The 16,838-nt window shown below is 47.3% G+C and overlaps 1 protein-coding gene across 1 annotated transcript in view; it reads right to left on the reverse strand.

The window, feature by feature from the left end:
• LOC139405547 (unconventional myosin-X-like) overlaps window positions 1–16,838 on the reverse strand; it is a 252,096-nt gene that overhangs the window by 87,905 nt on the left and 147,353 nt on the right. Inside the window, exons 11-15 of the mRNA XM_071147963.1 lie at window positions 13,033–13,179; window positions 10,414–10,514; window positions 10,028–10,094; window positions 9,177–9,269; window positions 2,778–2,846 (exon numbers count right to left, since the gene is read on the reverse strand). Of these exons, the coding sequence (XP_071004064.1) occupies window positions 2,778–2,846; window positions 9,177–9,269; window positions 10,028–10,094; window positions 10,414–10,514; window positions 13,033–13,179 (477 nt within the window). The remainder of the gene's footprint in view (window positions 1–2,777; window positions 2,847–9,176; window positions 9,270–10,027; window positions 10,095–10,413; window positions 10,515–13,032; window positions 13,180–16,838) is intronic.

A 16,838-nucleotide genomic window follows, 5' to 3' on the forward strand; every position in this document is an offset into this window, starting at 1 on the left:
AGGAATGACTATGGTAGAAACAGGACCTGTCACTGGGCAGGGCAGGGCAGGGACTCAGGAGGAATGACTATGGTAGAAACAGGACCTGTCACTGGGCAGGGCAGGGACTCAGGAGGAATGACTATGGTAGAAACAGGACCTGTCACTGGGCAGGGCAGGGCAGGGACTCAGGGAGAATGACTATGGTAGAAACAGGACCTGTCACTGGGCAGGGCAGGGCAGGGACTCAGGAGGAATGACTATGGTAGAAACAGGACCTGTCACTGGGCAGGGCAGGGACTCAGGAGGAATGACTATGGTAGAAACAGGACCTGTCACTGGGCAGGGCAGGGCAGGGACTCAGGAGGAATGACAATGGTAGAAACAGGACCTGTCACTGGGCAGGGCAGGGACTCAGGAGGAATGACTATGGTAGAAACAGGACCTGTCACTGGGCAGGGCAGGGCAGGAACTCAGGAGGAATGACTATGGTAGAAACAGGACCTGTCACTGGGCAGGGCAGGGCAGGGACTCAGGAGGAATGACTATGGTAGAAACAGGACCTGTCACTGGGCAGGGCAGGGACTCAGGAGGAATGACTATGGTAGAAACAGGACCTGTCACTGGGCCAGATCAAAAAGGGTATTTAATCCTCATAACAATTCCCTATCTTAGGTCACTTTATTTTAAGAATCTAAAATGTCAGAATAATAGTAGAGAGAATGATGCATTTCAGCTTTTATTTCTTTCATCGCATTCCCAGTGGGTCAGAAGTTTACATACACTCAACTAGTATTTATTTGGTAGCATTGCCTTTAAATTGTTTAACTTGGGTCAAACATTTCAGGTAGCCTTCCACAAGCTTCCCACAATAAGTTGGGTGAATTTTGGCCCATTCCTCCTGACAGAGCTGGTGTAACTGAGTCAGGTTTGTAGGCCTCCTTGCTCGCACACACTTTTTCAGTTCTGCCCACACATTTTCTATAGGATTGAGGTCAGGGCTTTGTGATGGCCACTCCAATACCTTGCCTTTGTTGTCCTTAAGCCATTTTGCCACAACTTTGGAAGTATGCTTGGGGTCATTGTCCATTTGGAAGACCCATTTGCGACCAAGCTTTAACTTCCTGACTAATGTCTTGAGATGTTGCTTCAATATATCCACATCATTTCCCCACCTCATGATGCCATCTATTTTGTGAAGTGCACCAGTCCCTCCTGCAACAAAGCAGTCCCACAACATGATGCTGCCACCCCCACAACGTGATGCTGCCACCCCCACAACATGATGCTGCTACCCCCACAACATGATGCTGCTACCCCCACAACATGATGCTGCTACCCCCACAACATGATGCTGCCACCCCCACAACATGATGCTGCCACCCCACAACATGATGCTGCCACCCCCACAACATGATGCTGCTACCCCCACAACATGATGCTGCCACCCCCACAACATGATGCTGCTACCCCCACAACATGATGCTGCCACCCCCACAACATGATGCTGCCACCCCCACAACATGATGCTGCCACCCCCACAACATGATGCTGCCACCCCCACAACATGATGCTGCCACCCGTGCATCACGGTTGGGATGGTGTTCTTCGGCTTGCAAGCCTCCCCCTTTTTCCTCCAAACATAACGATGGTCATTATGGCCAAACAGTTCTATTTCTGTTTCATCAGACGAGAGGACATTTCTCCAAAAAGTACGATCTTTGTCCCCATGTGAAGTTGCAAACCGTAGTCTGGCTTTTAAATTATGGATTTGGAGCAGTGGCTTCTTCCTTGCTGAGCGGACTTTCAGGTTATGTTGATATAGGACTCTTTTTACTGTGGATATAGATACTTTTGTACCTGTTTCCTCCAGCATCTTCACAAGGTCCTTTGCTGTTGTTCTGGGATTGATTTGCACTTTACCAGAGGCTGCTCTTCTATCCTGCTGATAGAGTGTATAACCCGCCAGCTGTATGTTTTTAATGTCGTCGTTCAGCCACAACTCGGTGAAACAAACAACTTTAAAGTTTTTACTGTCTCGTTGGTAGGATATACGTGCTTTTAGTTTGTCCCATTTATTTTCCAGCGATTGTACATTGGCTAACAGTACGGATGGCAAAGCCAATCTCTTTCCGCAAAATCTCTATCTCTTACTCCTGCGAATGGCGGGATGAGGGCATGTTCGGGTGTCTGGATTCTTAGTCCAATTCAAGGTGAGTAATCGCTGTTCTGATGACCAGAAGCTCTTCTCGGTCATAAGAGATGGTAGCAGCAACATTATGTACAAAATTACTTTACAAACAATGTGAAAAAACAAACAAAATAGCACGGTTGGTTGAGAGCCAATAAAATGGCAGCCATCCTCTCCGGCGCCATTACAGTCAAGGTATATGATTGCCTGAGGGACATCCCATGACCATTATTCCCTGAAGTATTTCCATTGTATATAACATGTAAACTTGATGTTTTTATTTATTTGCCTTTCTTTCTTTTTGTAATTGTTTTACTATTTAATTAAACGTATCGCCTGAAGATTCCACAATACAACAGCAGGAGTGTCCTGTACCCATGTTTATATGTACTGCTATTAGTACTACTGAAATGAAGTGGATTTCATTATCCTCATTGTATTGTACTTTATTTCCTGAAATACTGTACCACTATACTGCTTTGGAAGTATCTACAAATTGTATTTCATGCCAATAAAGCAATTCAAATTTGAATTTGAGAGAAGGAGAGAGAGAGAGAAAGAGAGAGAGAGACCTTCTCAAGTGCTCAGCTCCTTGAGGGTAATTTACCTCTCCAGCATAGTGCTTGATGCCAAACTGGTGATCCGTAACTCTGGGCTTCATGTAGTAGTGGTTAGTCTGGAGAGAGACAGAGACACAGCAGGTTATAATATATATAGAGAGAGGATTCCATGTGAGATGGGTGGGGGGCTTCATGTAGTACTAGTTAGTCTGGAGAGAGACAGAGACACAGCAGGTTATACTATATATAGAGAGATGATTCCATGGGAGATGGGTGGGGGGCTTCATGTAGTACTAGTTAGTCTGGAGAGAGACAGAGACACAGCAGGTTATAATATATATAGATAGAGGATTCCATGGGAGATGGGTGGGGGGCTTCATGTAATACTAGTTAGTCTGGAGAGAGACAGAGACACAGCAGGTTATACTATATATAGAGAGATGATTCCATGGGAGATGGGTGGGGGGCTTCATGTAGTACTGGTTAGTCTGGAGAGAGACAGAGACAGTCAGAGACACCAACATTACACTGGACACTCGGTAGGGAACTACATGTTCAGAACTCATCAGCTGATTTGAGCTGACGGAGCTGACTTGGGCTAATGCAATGAGTAATGTTGTGACCATTGTATCTGAAAGAGTGCCGAAGCCACACACAGAAACTGTAACAAAATAAAAAGATCCAATCTGTAGTAGGAGGCATGGAGGTCAGTTCAGTTGTGGTTTTCTGTTGTGCATTTCTTCAGTTTCCACTGGCCTGTCTGGACTGAAAGGACAGAGAGCTGAGAGGGAAGGGAGGGCTGAGAGGGAAGAGAGGACTGAGAGGGAAGAGAGGACTGAGAGGGAAGAGAGGGAAGATAGGGAAGAGAGGACTGAGAGGGAAGAGAGGGAAGTGAGGGAAGAGAGGACTGAGAGAGAAGAGAGGACTGAGAGAACTGAGAGGGAAGAGAGGGAAGAGAGGACTGAGAGGGAAGAGAGGACTGAGAGGGAAGAGAGGGAAGAGAGGACTGAGAGGGAAGAGAGGGAAGTGAGGGAAGAGAGGACTGAGAGAGAAGAGAGGACTGAGAGAACTGAGAGGGAAGAGAGGGAAGAGAGGACTGAGAAGGCTGAGAGGGAAGAGAGGACTGAGAGGGAAGAGAGGACTGAGAGGGAAGAGAGGACTGAGAGGGAAGAGAGGACTGAGAGGGAAGAGAGGACTGAGAGGGAAGAGAGGGAAGTGAGGGAAGAGAGAGAAGAGAGGACTGAGAGAGAAGAGGGGACTGAGAGAACTGAGAGGGAAGAGAGGGAAGAGAGGACTGAGAAGGCTGAGAGGGAAGAGAGGACTGAGAGGGAAGAGAGGGAAGAGAGGACTGAGAAGGCTGAGAGGGAAGTGAGGGAAGAGAGAGAAGAGAGGACTGAGAGAGAAGAGAGGACTGAGAGGGAAGAGAGGGAAGAGAGGACTGAGAGGGAAGAGAGGGAAGTGAGGGAAGAGAGAGAAGAGAGGACTGAGAGAGAAGAGAGGACTGAGAGGGAAGAGAGGGAAGAGAGGACTGAGAGGGAAGAGAGGGAAGTGAGGGAAGAGAGAGAAGAGAGGACTGAGAGAGAAGAGAGGACAGAGGGCTGAGAGGGAAGGGAGGGCTGAGAGGGAAGAGAGGACTGAGAGGGAAGAGAGGGAAGAGAGGACTGAGAGGGAAGAGAGGGAAGTGAGGGAAGAGAGAGAAGAGAGGACTGAGAGAGAAGAGAGGACTGAGAGGGCTGAGAGGGAAGAGAGGACTGAGAGGGAAGAGAGGGAAGTGAGAGAAGAGAGGACTGAGAGGGCTGAGAGGGAAGAAAGGGAAGAGAGGACTGAGAGGGAAGAGAGGGAAGTGAGGGAAGAGAGAGAAGAGAGGACTGAGAGGGCTGAGAGGGAAGAGAGGACTGAGAGGGAAGAGAGAACTGAGAGGGCTGAGAGGGCTGAGAGGGAAGAGAGGACTGAGAGGGAAGAGAGGGAAGAGAGGACTGAGAGGGAAGAGAGGGAAGTGAGGGAAGAGAGGGAAGAGAGGACTGAGAGCGAAGAGAGGACTGAGAGGGCTGAGAGGGAAGAGAGGACTGAGAGGGAAGAGAGGGAAGTGAGGGAAGAGAGAGAAGAGAGGACTGAGAGGGAAGAGAGGGAAGAGAGGGAAGAGAGGACTGAGAGGGAAGAGAGGGAAGTGGGGGAAGAGAGAGAAGAGAGGACTGAGAGGGCTGAGAGGGAAGAGAGGACTGAGAGGGAAGAGAGGACTGAGAGGGCTGAGAGGGAAGAGAGGGAAGAGAGGACTGAGAAGGCTGAGAGGGAAGAGAGGACTGAGAGGGACGAGAGGGAAGAGAGGACTGAGAAGGCTGAGAGGGAAGTGAGGGAAGAGAGAAAAGAGAGGACTGAGAAGGCTGAGAGGGAAGTGAGGGAAGAGAGATAAGAGAGGACTGAGAAGGCTGAGAGAGAAGTGAGGGCTGAGAGGGCAGAGAGGACTGAGAAGGCTGAGAGAGAAGTGAGGGCTGAGAGGGAAGAGAGGGAAGAGAGGACTGAGAAGGCTGAGAGGGAAGAGAGGGAAGAGAGAGAAGAGAGGACTGAGAAGGCTGAGAGGGAAGAGAGGGCTGAGAGGGAAGAGAGGGAAGAGAGGACTGAGAAGGCTGAGAGGGAAGAGAGGGCTGAGAGGGCAGAGAGGGAAGAGAGGGCTGAGAGGGCTGAGAGGGAAGAGAGGACTGAGAGGGAAGAGAGGACTGAGAGGTCTGAGAGGTCTGAGAGGACTGAAATGGCTGAGAGATCTGAGAGGACTGAGAGGGAAGAGAGGACTGAGAGGGAAGAGAGGACTGAGAGGACTGAGAGGTGAGAGAGAACTGAGAGAGCTGAGAGGGAAGAGAGGACTGAAAGGGAAGAGATGTCTGAAAGGGGTGAGAGGGAAGAGAGGACTGAGAGGGAAGAGAGGTTTGAGAGGACTGAGAGGACTGAAATGGCTGAGAGGGAAGAGAGGTCTGAGAGGGAAGAGAGGGCTGAGAGGTCTGAGAGGACTGAGAGGGAAGAGAGGAAAGAGAGGACAGAGAGGACTGAGAGGGCTGAGAGGGAAGAGAGGTCTGAGATGTCTGAGAGGGAAGAGAGGGCTGAGAGGTCTGAGAGGACTGAGAGGGAAGAGAGGACTGAGAGGACTGAGAGGGCAGAGAGGACAGAGAGGACTGAGAGAACTGAGAGGGCTGAGATGACAGAGAGGAAAGAGAGGACTGAGAGGACTGAGGGGCTGAGAGGACAGATGACTTAGAGGACTGAGAGGACTAAGGGTGCTGAGATGACAGAGAGGACTGAGAGGGCTGAGAGGACTGAGAGGACTGAGAGGACAGAGAGGACAGAGAGGGCTGAGAGGACAGAGAGGACTGAGAAGACAGAGAGGACTGAGAGGACAGAGAGGACTGAGAGGACAGAGGGGACAGAGAAGACAGAGAGGACAGAGAGGACAGAGGGGACTGAGAGGACAGAGTTACTGCACTGATCTGCTCTACACCGAAGACATTATTCAGCCTGGGTCTGAGGAGAGTTTACAGTTTTTTACAATCACCTTGGCACTAATTTTAGAACATTGATGTAATTTTTCAAAACTCTAGACACAAAACTCACAACCGATGATCAAAATGCACATTTTTGAAAACTCAAACACTTTTTCCAATTGCTTGGATACAATATACATAAAGCTAAGATAATTTGTTAATTGAACTAAACAGAACTGCCGCTGACTGAATGTGTTCTGTTAATCGCACCATTCTCTGTAAACAACTAAAGCTCTCTGCTCTATATATTGAGTTGCAGGCAGCCACATGATTCGCTGTTGGAAAGAACAGGCTATTGGCATTAACACGCAGGTGTACCTAATAAAGTGGCCGGTGAGTGTATGAATGCAAGTACTTGTAATTGCTTTTCCAATACTGCCAACTCGTTACTGATGATTGATTTCACCTTGGGGTACGACTATGTAGTGAAATGAGTGGTATCCACCTACAACAACATAGCGATAACATGGAGCCGGCAGGTGATCCAGGTCACAATAGAGGTCAAGCAGTGGGAGGAGGAAGACGAGGAAGATGTGGTGACCAAAGGAATGGCAGGGGACGAGCACCCCTTCTGAGAGGTGGTCGTGGGCCTCGTTGGAGAGGTGTGGGGGAACGTGGTAGAGGACAAGACCACGGACCAAGCACCCCTTCTGAGAGGTGGTCGTGGGCCTCGTTGGAGAGGTGTGGGGGAACGTGGTAGAGGACAAGACCACGGACCAAGCACCCCTTCTGAGAGGTGGTCGTGGGCCTTGTTGGAGAGGTGTGGTAGAGGACAAGACCACGGACCAAGACAACGGAAGCAACAGCTAAGAGTGTCCAATGAAACCCAAGCAAGAGCTGTAGACCATGTCGTAAATCATGGCAAGACAATTACTGAGGCAGCTACAATGATTCAACCAAACCTCAGAAGATCAACCGTGGCTTCAATTATCAGAACTTTCCACAATGAGAACCGGTAAGTCTTCAGCATGCGCTAAACATCAGGCTACTCTCAACTGTCAAGTGACTGTATACTGCATGACAATGTGTACCACAGAGTAGGTGATGTGACTAAATGTGTTCTTCGTGTCATTTTCCCAGCAGAATTGAGACTAGGCCAAATAGGGGAGGCAGAGGCAAAATTATGACTTACCAACAAGAGTGTGCTGTGGTCAATTTGGTTCGGGCCAGAAATTATATTTGCTTTTCAGAAATTCGGCAACACATCTTGGACAATGACGACATGTTCAACAATGTGGAAGCCATGAGTTTGTCGACTATTGCGCGGATGCTGAAAAGGCACCAGGTGTCTCTAAAAACAGCTATACCGTGTGCCTTTTGAAAGAAATGCAGACAGAGTGAAGCAACTGAGGGCTGAGTATGTTCAGTTTCAGGATGCCTGTTGTGAAAAATTCCCCCAAAATTCTAAATCATTGTAATCAGTAATTCTCTTTCCAAAATGTAATTTTAGAGGGTGATGGAGCCGGATGCTGACGAAAACCATCACAAATTCCTCTTTTTGGATGAGGCAGGCTTCAACCTGGCCAAGACAAGGAGGAGATTTCGGAATTTCATTGGCCAGAGAGCAACCATCCAAGTACCTGGGCAACGTAAGCCAGGTGAGGAACACTGCAGTGATGTTTTACAGTAAGCCAGGTGAGGAACACTGCAGTGATGTTTTACAGTAAGCCAGGTGAGGAACACTGCAGTGATGTTTTACAGTAAGCCAGGTGAGGAACACTGCAGTGATGTTTTACAGTAAGCCAGGTGAGGAACACTGCAGTGATGTTTTACAGTAAGCCAGGTGAGGAACACTGCAGTGATGTTTTACAGTTAACCAGGTGAGGAACACTGCAGTGATGTTTTACAGTAAGTTAGGAGAGGAACACTGCAGTGATGTTTTACAGTAAGCCAGGTGAGGAACACTGCAGTGATGTTTTACAGTAAGCCAGGTGAGGAACACTGCAGTGATGTTTTACAGTAAGCCAGGTGAGGAACACTGCAGTGATGTTTTACAGTAAGCCAGGTGAGGAACACTGCAGTGATGTTTTACAGTAAGCCAGGTGAGGAACACTGCAGTGATGTTTTACAGTAAGCCAGGTGAGGAACACTGCAGTGATGTTTTACAGTAAGCCAGGTGAGGAACACTGCAGTGATGTTTTACAGTAAGCCAGGTGAGGAACACTGCAGTGATGTTTTACAGTAAGCCAGGTGAGGAACACTGCAGTGATGTTTTACAGTAAGCCAGGTGAGGAACACTGCAGAGATGTTTTACAGTAAGCCAGGTGAGGAACACTGCAGTGATGTTTTACAGTAAGCCAGGTGAGGAACACTGCAGTTGACCTTTTACTGTAGTTTTTAATTTTTTTTGTAGCTAATTATTTTTGCTTTGATTCAAATAAACTTATGTTGTGATTTTACTGTATTTCATCAATAAATGTCATATAGTGTTCAATGATTCCACTGTGTATGTTGTATTCTCTCTACTAGTCCTTTTATAGTGATGTATTTATGTGTAGTACCATAATGAAACATGTATCACATATTTTGTACGACAATATTTAATGATTGTACGAACAACGACACAGTGAAACTATTGGTATCTTGTGTGTGGGTGATCTAAATGAATGTTCCTATGGTATTTCATGATAAATTAGTTATTTGAACCAATGATTCTGCAAGGGCAACGTTTCTTTAAAGATATGAACGCACAATGCAATGTTTTGATCAGAGTTTTGAAAAATGAAATTAGTGCCAAAGTAATTGTAAAAAACTGTAGCTGTCCGTGGGCTGGGTTGGGCTGGCTAGAGAGGAAAGCATTTCCTTTAGAGCAGAGTGTGTGTGTGTGCATGTGTCTGTATGTGTGTTTGTCTGCGTGTGTGTGTGTGTGTGTATGTGTGTGTGTACGTGTGTGTGTGTCTCTGTGTGTGTACTCACAGCGTGTCTACTGTGTAGTTTCTCTAGCAGGGTGTAGTCGGTGCCTTTAGGGAAGCGACTCTCTTCATTGATCAGAGCCAACATGCCCAGTTTCTGACGGACAAAAGGAAGGTTAGTTTCTGAGACCAGAGTACTGTTTCGTCAGCTTGGCACAGCTCACACATAGAGACAGAGATGGGTGCTATGTGGCCTTGGTCAGGATAGTCAGGTCTGTGTATTAGAGTCCTGGTCAGGATAGTCAGGTAGGTGTCTTAGGAGAGGCTTGTCCTAGAGTAAGTCTTGACGTTAGTCTGGGGGTCCCCTAGGAGAGGCTTGTCCTAGAGTAAGTCTTGGCGTTAGTCTGGGGGTCCCCTAGTAGAGGCTTGTCCTAGAGTAAGTCTTGGCGTTAGTCTGGGGGTCCCCTAGGAGAGGCTTGTCCTAGAGTAAGTCTTAGCGTTAGTCTGGAGGTCCCCTAGGAGAGGCTTGTCCTAGAGTAAGTCTTAGCGTTAGTCTGGGGGTCCCCTAGGAGAGGCTTGTCCTAGAGTAAGTCTTAGCGTTAGTCTGGAGGTCCCCTAGGAGAGGCTTGTCCTAGAGTAAGTCTTAGCGTTAGTCTGGGGGTCCCCTAGGAGAGGCTTGTCCTAGAGTAAGTATTGGGGTTAGTCTGGGGGTCCCCTAGGAGAGGCTTATCCTAGAGTAAGTCTTAGCGTTAGTCTGGAGGTCCCCTAGGAGAGGCTTATCCTAGAGTAAGTCTTAGCGTTAGTCTGGAGGTCCCCTAGTAGAGGCTTGTCCTAGAGTAAGTATTGGCGTTAGTCTGGAGGTCCCCTAGGAGAGGCTTGTCCTAGAGTAAGTCTTAGCGTTAGTCTGCTACCTACCTTCTCGATGAGATCCAGACACTCTGCATTCTCCTTCCAGTCTATAGCTTCCCACTGGATCCCCTCTCTGAGGAAACAACACAACTCATACATGAACAGTGAGTTAGGGAGACAGTGGTTGTATTGTCCACAGGTTCATGTGATGAAATGAGCTGTGACCAGGCTGCTGTCGTCCCATTGAAAACATTTGGCAGCGTGCCTGCATATCTAGAACAACATGGTCACACCCAAAGAACCCCCAGATAGGAAACAAAATGGTGCTCTGCTGTGTCCCAAATGGCACTCAATTTCCTATATAGTGAGAGCAGTATGGCCCTTTGTTAAAAGTAGTGCACTACATAAGGAATAAAATGCAATTTGGGACAGAGCCATGTCTGGTAGCCAACCTGTTGTACTCCAGCTGTTCCAGGGAGAAGATGTGTTTGTTGAAGTATTCCTGGAGCTTCTCGTTGGCGTAGTTGATGTTGAACTGTTCAAACCTGTTCACCTAGAGGATGGAAATATAAACCATAACATCACAAACAGAACCATACTATCCTAGCCTGGATCCCGATCTATAACATCACTAACAGAACCATACTATCCTAGCCTGGTCCAAGATCTATAACAGAACCATACTATCCAAGCCTGGTCCCAGATCTAAAACAGAACCATACTATCCTAGCCTGGTCCCAGATCTATAACAGAACCATATACTATCCTAGCCTGGTCCCAGATCTATAACAGAACCATACTATCCTAGCCTGGTCCCAGATCTATAACAGAACCATGCTATCCTAGCCTGGTCCCAGATCTATAACAGAACCATACTATCCTAGCCTGGTCCCAGATCTATAACAGAACCATACTATCCTAGCCTGGTCCCAGACCTACATCACTAACAGAACCATACTATCCTAGCCTGGTCCCAGACCTACATCACTAACAGAACCATACTATCCTAGCCTGGTCCCAGACCTACATAACTAACAGAACCATGCCATCCTGGGCCTGGTCCAAGATCTACAACAGAACCATACTATCCAAGCCTGGTCCCAGATCTAAAACAGAACCATACTATCCTAGCCTGGTCCCAGATCTATAACATCACTAACAGAACCATACTATCCTAGCCTGGTCCCAGATCTATAACAGAACCATGCTATCCTAGCCTGGTCCCAGATCTATAACAGAACCATACTATCCTAGCCTGGTCCCAGATCTATAACAGAACCATACTATCCTAGCCTGGTCCCAGACCTACATCACTAACAGAACCATACTATCCTAGCCTGGTCCCAGACCTACATCACTAACAGAACCATACTATCCTAGCCTGGTCCCAGACCTACATAACTAACAGAACCATGCCATCCTGGGCCTGGTCCAAGATCTACAACAGAACCATACTATCCAAGCCTGGTCCCAGATCTAAAACAGAACCATACTATCCTAGCCTGGTCCCAGATCTATAACATCACTAACAGAACCATACTATCCTAGCTTGGTCCCAGATCTATAACAGAACCATACTATCCTAGCCTGGTCCCAGATCTATAACAGAACCATACTATCCCAGCCTGGTACCAGATCTATAACAGAACCATACTATCCTAGCCTGGTCCCAGATCTATAACAGAACCATACTATCCTAGCCTGGTCCCAGATCTACAACAGAACCATACTATCCTAGCTTGGTCCCAGATCTATAACAGAACCATACTATCCTAGCCTGGTCCCAGATCTATAACAGAACCATACTATCCCAGCCTGGTCCCAGATCTATAACAGAACCATACTATCCTAGCCTGGTCCCAGATCTACAACAGAACCATACTATCCTAGCCTGGTCCCAGATCTACAACAGAACCATACTATCCTAGCCTGGTCCCAGATCTCTAACAGAACCATACTATCCTAGCCTGGTCCCAGATCTATAACAGAACCATACTATCCTAGCCTGGTCCCAGATCTACATCACTAACAGAACCATACTATCCCAGCCTGGTCCCAGATCTATAACAGAACCATACTATCCTAGCCTGGTCCCAGATCTATAACACAACCATACTATCCTAGCCTGGTCCCAGACCTATAACACAACCATACTATCCTAGCCTGGTCCCAGACCTATAACAGAACCATACTATCCTAGCCTGGTCCCAGACCTGTAACATCACTAACAGAACCATACTATCCTAGCCTGGTCCCAGATCTATAACAGAACCATACTATCCTAGCCTGGTCCCAGATCTATAACAGAACCATACTATCCTAGCTTGGTCCCAGATCTATAACAGAACCATACTATCCTAGCCTGGTCCCAGATCTATAACAGAACCATACTATCCCAGCCTGGTCCCAGATCTATAACAGAACCATACTATCCTAGCCTGGTCCCAGATCTACAACAGAACCATACTATCCTAGCCTGGTCCCAGATCTACAACAGAACCATACTATCCTAGCCTGGTCCCAGATCTCTAACAGAACCATACTATCCTAGCCTGGTCCCAGATCTACATCACTAACAGAACCATAGTATCCCAGCCTGGTCCCAGATCTATAACAGAACCATACTATCCTAGCCTGGTCCCAGATCTATAACACAACCATACTATCCTAGCCTGGTCCCAGACCTATAACACAACCATACTATCCTAGCCTGGTCCCAGACCTGTAACAGAACCATACTATCCTAGCCTGGTCCCAGACCTGTAACATCACTAACAGAACCATACACTCCTAGCCTGGTCCCAGATCTATAACAGAACCATACTATCCTAGCCTGGTCCCAGATCTATAACAGAACCATACTATCCTAGCCTGGTCCCAGATCTACAACAGAACCATACTATCCTAGCCTGGTCCCAGATCTATAACAGAACCATACTATCCTAGCCTGGTCCCAGATCTATAACAGAACCATACTATCCTAGCCTGGTCCCAGACCTGTAACATCACTCAGGCTAATCCAACTTCCTTCAAATGCTGCAGGGTCTTTTACTTTAAAAACACAAAGCTACCTCAAAGTTCTCAAAGCCGAAAATGTCGAGGATGCCGATGGACTTGAAGTTGTCCTTCCCTCTGACCTTCTGGTTGATCCGTGTGATAATCCAGGAGAAAGACTGGGCGTACAACGCCATGGCAACCGAGTCCCGAGAGTCCACCGCCTATCAATCAAATGATAAGACAATGAAAGGGTTAATTAATATACAGGCCAAACCAGACGAGTCCAGCTACGTCCCAAACAGCGCCCTAGTCTCCTTTAGAGTGCGTTACTTTTGACCAGTGCACTGAATATTAAACCGTCAACAGTGCGTCTCTAGGCCCTGTTAAACTACATCAACAGTGAGTCACAGTTAAACTACATCAACAGTGAGTCCCTAGGCCCAGTTAAACTACATCAACAGTGAGTCACAGTTAAACTACATCAACAGTGAGTCTCTAGGCCCAGTTAAACTACATCAACAGTGAGTCTCTAGGCCCAGTTAAACTACATCAACAGTGAGTCCCAGTTAAACTACATCAACAGTGAGTCTCTAGGCCCAGTTAAACTACATCAACAGTGAATCCCAGTTAAACTACATCAACAGTGAGCCTCTAGGCCCAGTTAAACTACATCAACAGTGAGTCTCTAGGCCCAGTTAAACTACATCAACAGTGAGTCCCAGTTAAACTACATCAACAGTGAGTCCCAGTTAAACTACGTCAACAGTGAGTCCCAGTTAAACTACATCAACAGTGAGTCCCAGTTAAACTACATCAACAGTGAGTTCCAGTTAAACTACGTCAACAGTGAGTCCCAGTTAAACTACATCAACAGTGAGTCCCAGTTAAACTACATCAACAGTGAGTCTCCAGGGCCAGTTAAACTACATCAACAGTGAGTCTCTAGGCCCAGTTAAACTACATCAACAGTGAGTCTCCAGGGCCAGTTAAACTACATGAACAGTGAGTCTCTAGGCCCAGTTAAACTACATCAACAGTGAGTCTCTAGGCCCAGTTAATATGTCAACATTGAATTTTGTATTTATTTATTTAATTTAACCTTTATTTAACTAGGCAAGTCAGTTAAGAACCACTTCCTATTTACAATGACGGACAACTGGGGCATAGTGGGTTAACTGCCTTGTTCAGGGGCAGAATGACAGATGTTTACCTTGTTAGCCCAACACTCTAACCACTAGGCTACCTGCCGTCCCTACACTCTAGCCACTAGGCTACATGCCGTCCCTACACTCTAACCAATAGGCTACATGCCGTCCCTACTCTAACCACTAAAGGGGTGTTACGGTACAGAGTCAATGTGGAGGCTAAAGGTCCTACTCACATCGGCTGCGGAGAGCGTGATCAAACAGTCTTCCGGTACAGCTGGTGCTCTCATGCATGTTTCAGTGTTATTTGCTTCGAAGTGAGCATAGAAGTAGTTTATCTCGTCCGGTAGGCTTGTGTCACTGGACAGCTCTCGACTGTCACGTGATTGTAGCTGGTTGTAGCTTGTCCCATCAGATAACCTGGCACACATTAGCCCTATGCTAACAACTTGATGTACAAGTAACCTCCTGGACAGGATGCTAGTCTATTGCAAGGCCACAAAGTTCCAGGACTATAATTCATCTGTGGGAGTGGGAAACATGTTGAATAGAGAATAGAGCTGGACTGGTGGCTCCAGGAACTCCATCAGAGAGCAGAGGAATGGCTGTTTGTCCAGGTTATGACCAGGGTTAGACGTCAGGATGGCTGTTTGTCCAGGTTATAACCAGGGATATGGGTTAGACGTCAGGATGGCTGTTTGTCCAGGTTATAACCAGGGATATGGGTTAGACGTTAGGATGGCTGTTTGTCCAGGTTATGACCAGGGATATGGGTTAGACGTCAGGATGGCTGTTTGTCCAGGTTATAACCAGGGATATGGGTTAGACGTCAGGATGGCTGTTTGTCCAGGTTATGACCAGGGATATGGGTTAGACGTCAGGATGGCTGTTTGTCCAGGTTATGACCAGGGATATGGGTTAGACGTCAGGATGGCTGTTTGTCCAGGTTATGACCAGGGATATGGGTTAGACGTCAGGATGGCTGTTTGTCCAGGTTATGACCAGGGATATGGGTTAGACGTCAGGATGGCTGTTTGTCCAGGTTATGACCAGGGATATGGGTTAGACGTTAGGATGGCTGTTTGTCCAGGTTATAACCAGGGATATGGGTTAGACGTCAGGATGGCTGTTTGTCCAGGTTATGACCAGGGATATGGGTTAGACGTCAGGATGACTGATGGTTCAGGTTATGACCAGGGTTAGACGTCAGGATGGCTGTTTGTCCAGGTTATGACCAGGGATATGGGTTAGACGTCAGGATGGCTGTTTGTCCAGGTTATGACCAGGGATATGGGTTAGACGTCAGGATGGCTGTTTGTCCAGGTTATGACCAGGGATATGGGTTAGACGTCAGGATGGCTGTTTGTCCAGGTTATGACCAGGGATATGGGTTAGACGTTAGGATGACTGTTTGTCCAGGTTATGACCAGGGATATGGGTTAGACGTTAGGATGGCTGATGGTTCAGGTTATGACCAGGGATATGGGTTAGACGTCAGGATGGCTGTTTGTCCAGGTTATGACCAGGGATATGGGTTAGACGTCAGGATGGCTGTTTGTCCAGGTTATGACCAGGGATATGGGTTAGACGTCAGGATGGCTGTTTGTCCAGGTTATGACCAGGGATATGGGTTAGACGTCAGGATGGCTGTTTGTCCAGGTTATGACCAGGGATATGGGTTAGACGTCAGGATGGCTGTTTTTCCAGGTTATGACCAGGGATATGGGTTAGACGTCAGGATGGCTGTTTGTCCAGGTTATGACCAGGGATATGGGTTAGACGTTAGGATGGCTGTTTGTCCAGGTTATGACCAGGGATATGGGTTAGACGTTAGGATGGCTGTTTGTCCAGGTTATGACCAGGGATATGGGTTAGACATCAGGATGGCTGTTTGTCCAGGTTATGACCAGGGATATGGGTTAGACGTCAGGATGGCTGTTTGTCCAGGTTATGACCAGGGATATGGGTTAGACGTTAGGATGGCTGTTTGTCCAGGTTATGACCAGGGATATGGGTTAGACGTCAGGATGGCTGTTTGTCCAGGTTATGACCAGGGATATGGGTTAGACGTTAGGATGACTGTTTGTCCAGGTTATGACCAGGGATATGGGTTAGACGTCAGGATGGCTGTTTGTCCAGGTTATGACCAGGGATATGGGTTAGACGTCAGGATGGCTGTTTGTCCAGGTTATGACCAGGGATATGGGTTAGACGTCAGGATGGCTGTTTGTCCAGGTTATAACCAGGGATATGGGTTAGACGTCAGGATGGCTGTTTGTCCAGGTTATAACCAGGGATATGGGTTAGACGTCAGGATGGCTGTTTGTCCAGGTTATAACCAGGGATATGGGTTAGACGTCAGGATGGCTGTTTGTCCAGGTTATAACCAGGGATATGGGTTAGACGTTAGGATGGCTGTTTGTCCAGGTTATGACCAGGGATATGGGTTAGACGTTAGGATGTTTTTTGTTGATTTTGTTTTGTGTCGTCTCACTTTTGTTTGTTTATTTCACTTACTTTGGCAATGTAAACCCATTTCCCATGCCAATAAAGCCCCTTTGAATTGAATTGAGGGAGAGAGAGAGAGAAATACTGGTCTAGTCTGGACTGAGCTATTTGTTTTAATCATGAAAAGCTTTCTTGTGTTCCTCGTGTGGTCGTCACAATTACCCCGGCTCTGTCTGCATCGGTCTCCCAGTCTGTGTCATTAGAAAGGTCAGGCTCTGTCTGCATAT

Source organism: Oncorhynchus clarkii, chromosome 3, assembly GCF_045791955.1.
Source record: "Oncorhynchus clarkii lewisi isolate Uvic-CL-2024 chromosome 3, UVic_Ocla_1.0, whole genome shotgun sequence".
NCBI classification, from domain to species: Eukaryota; Metazoa; Chordata; class Actinopteri; order Salmoniformes; family Salmonidae; genus Oncorhynchus; species Oncorhynchus clarkii.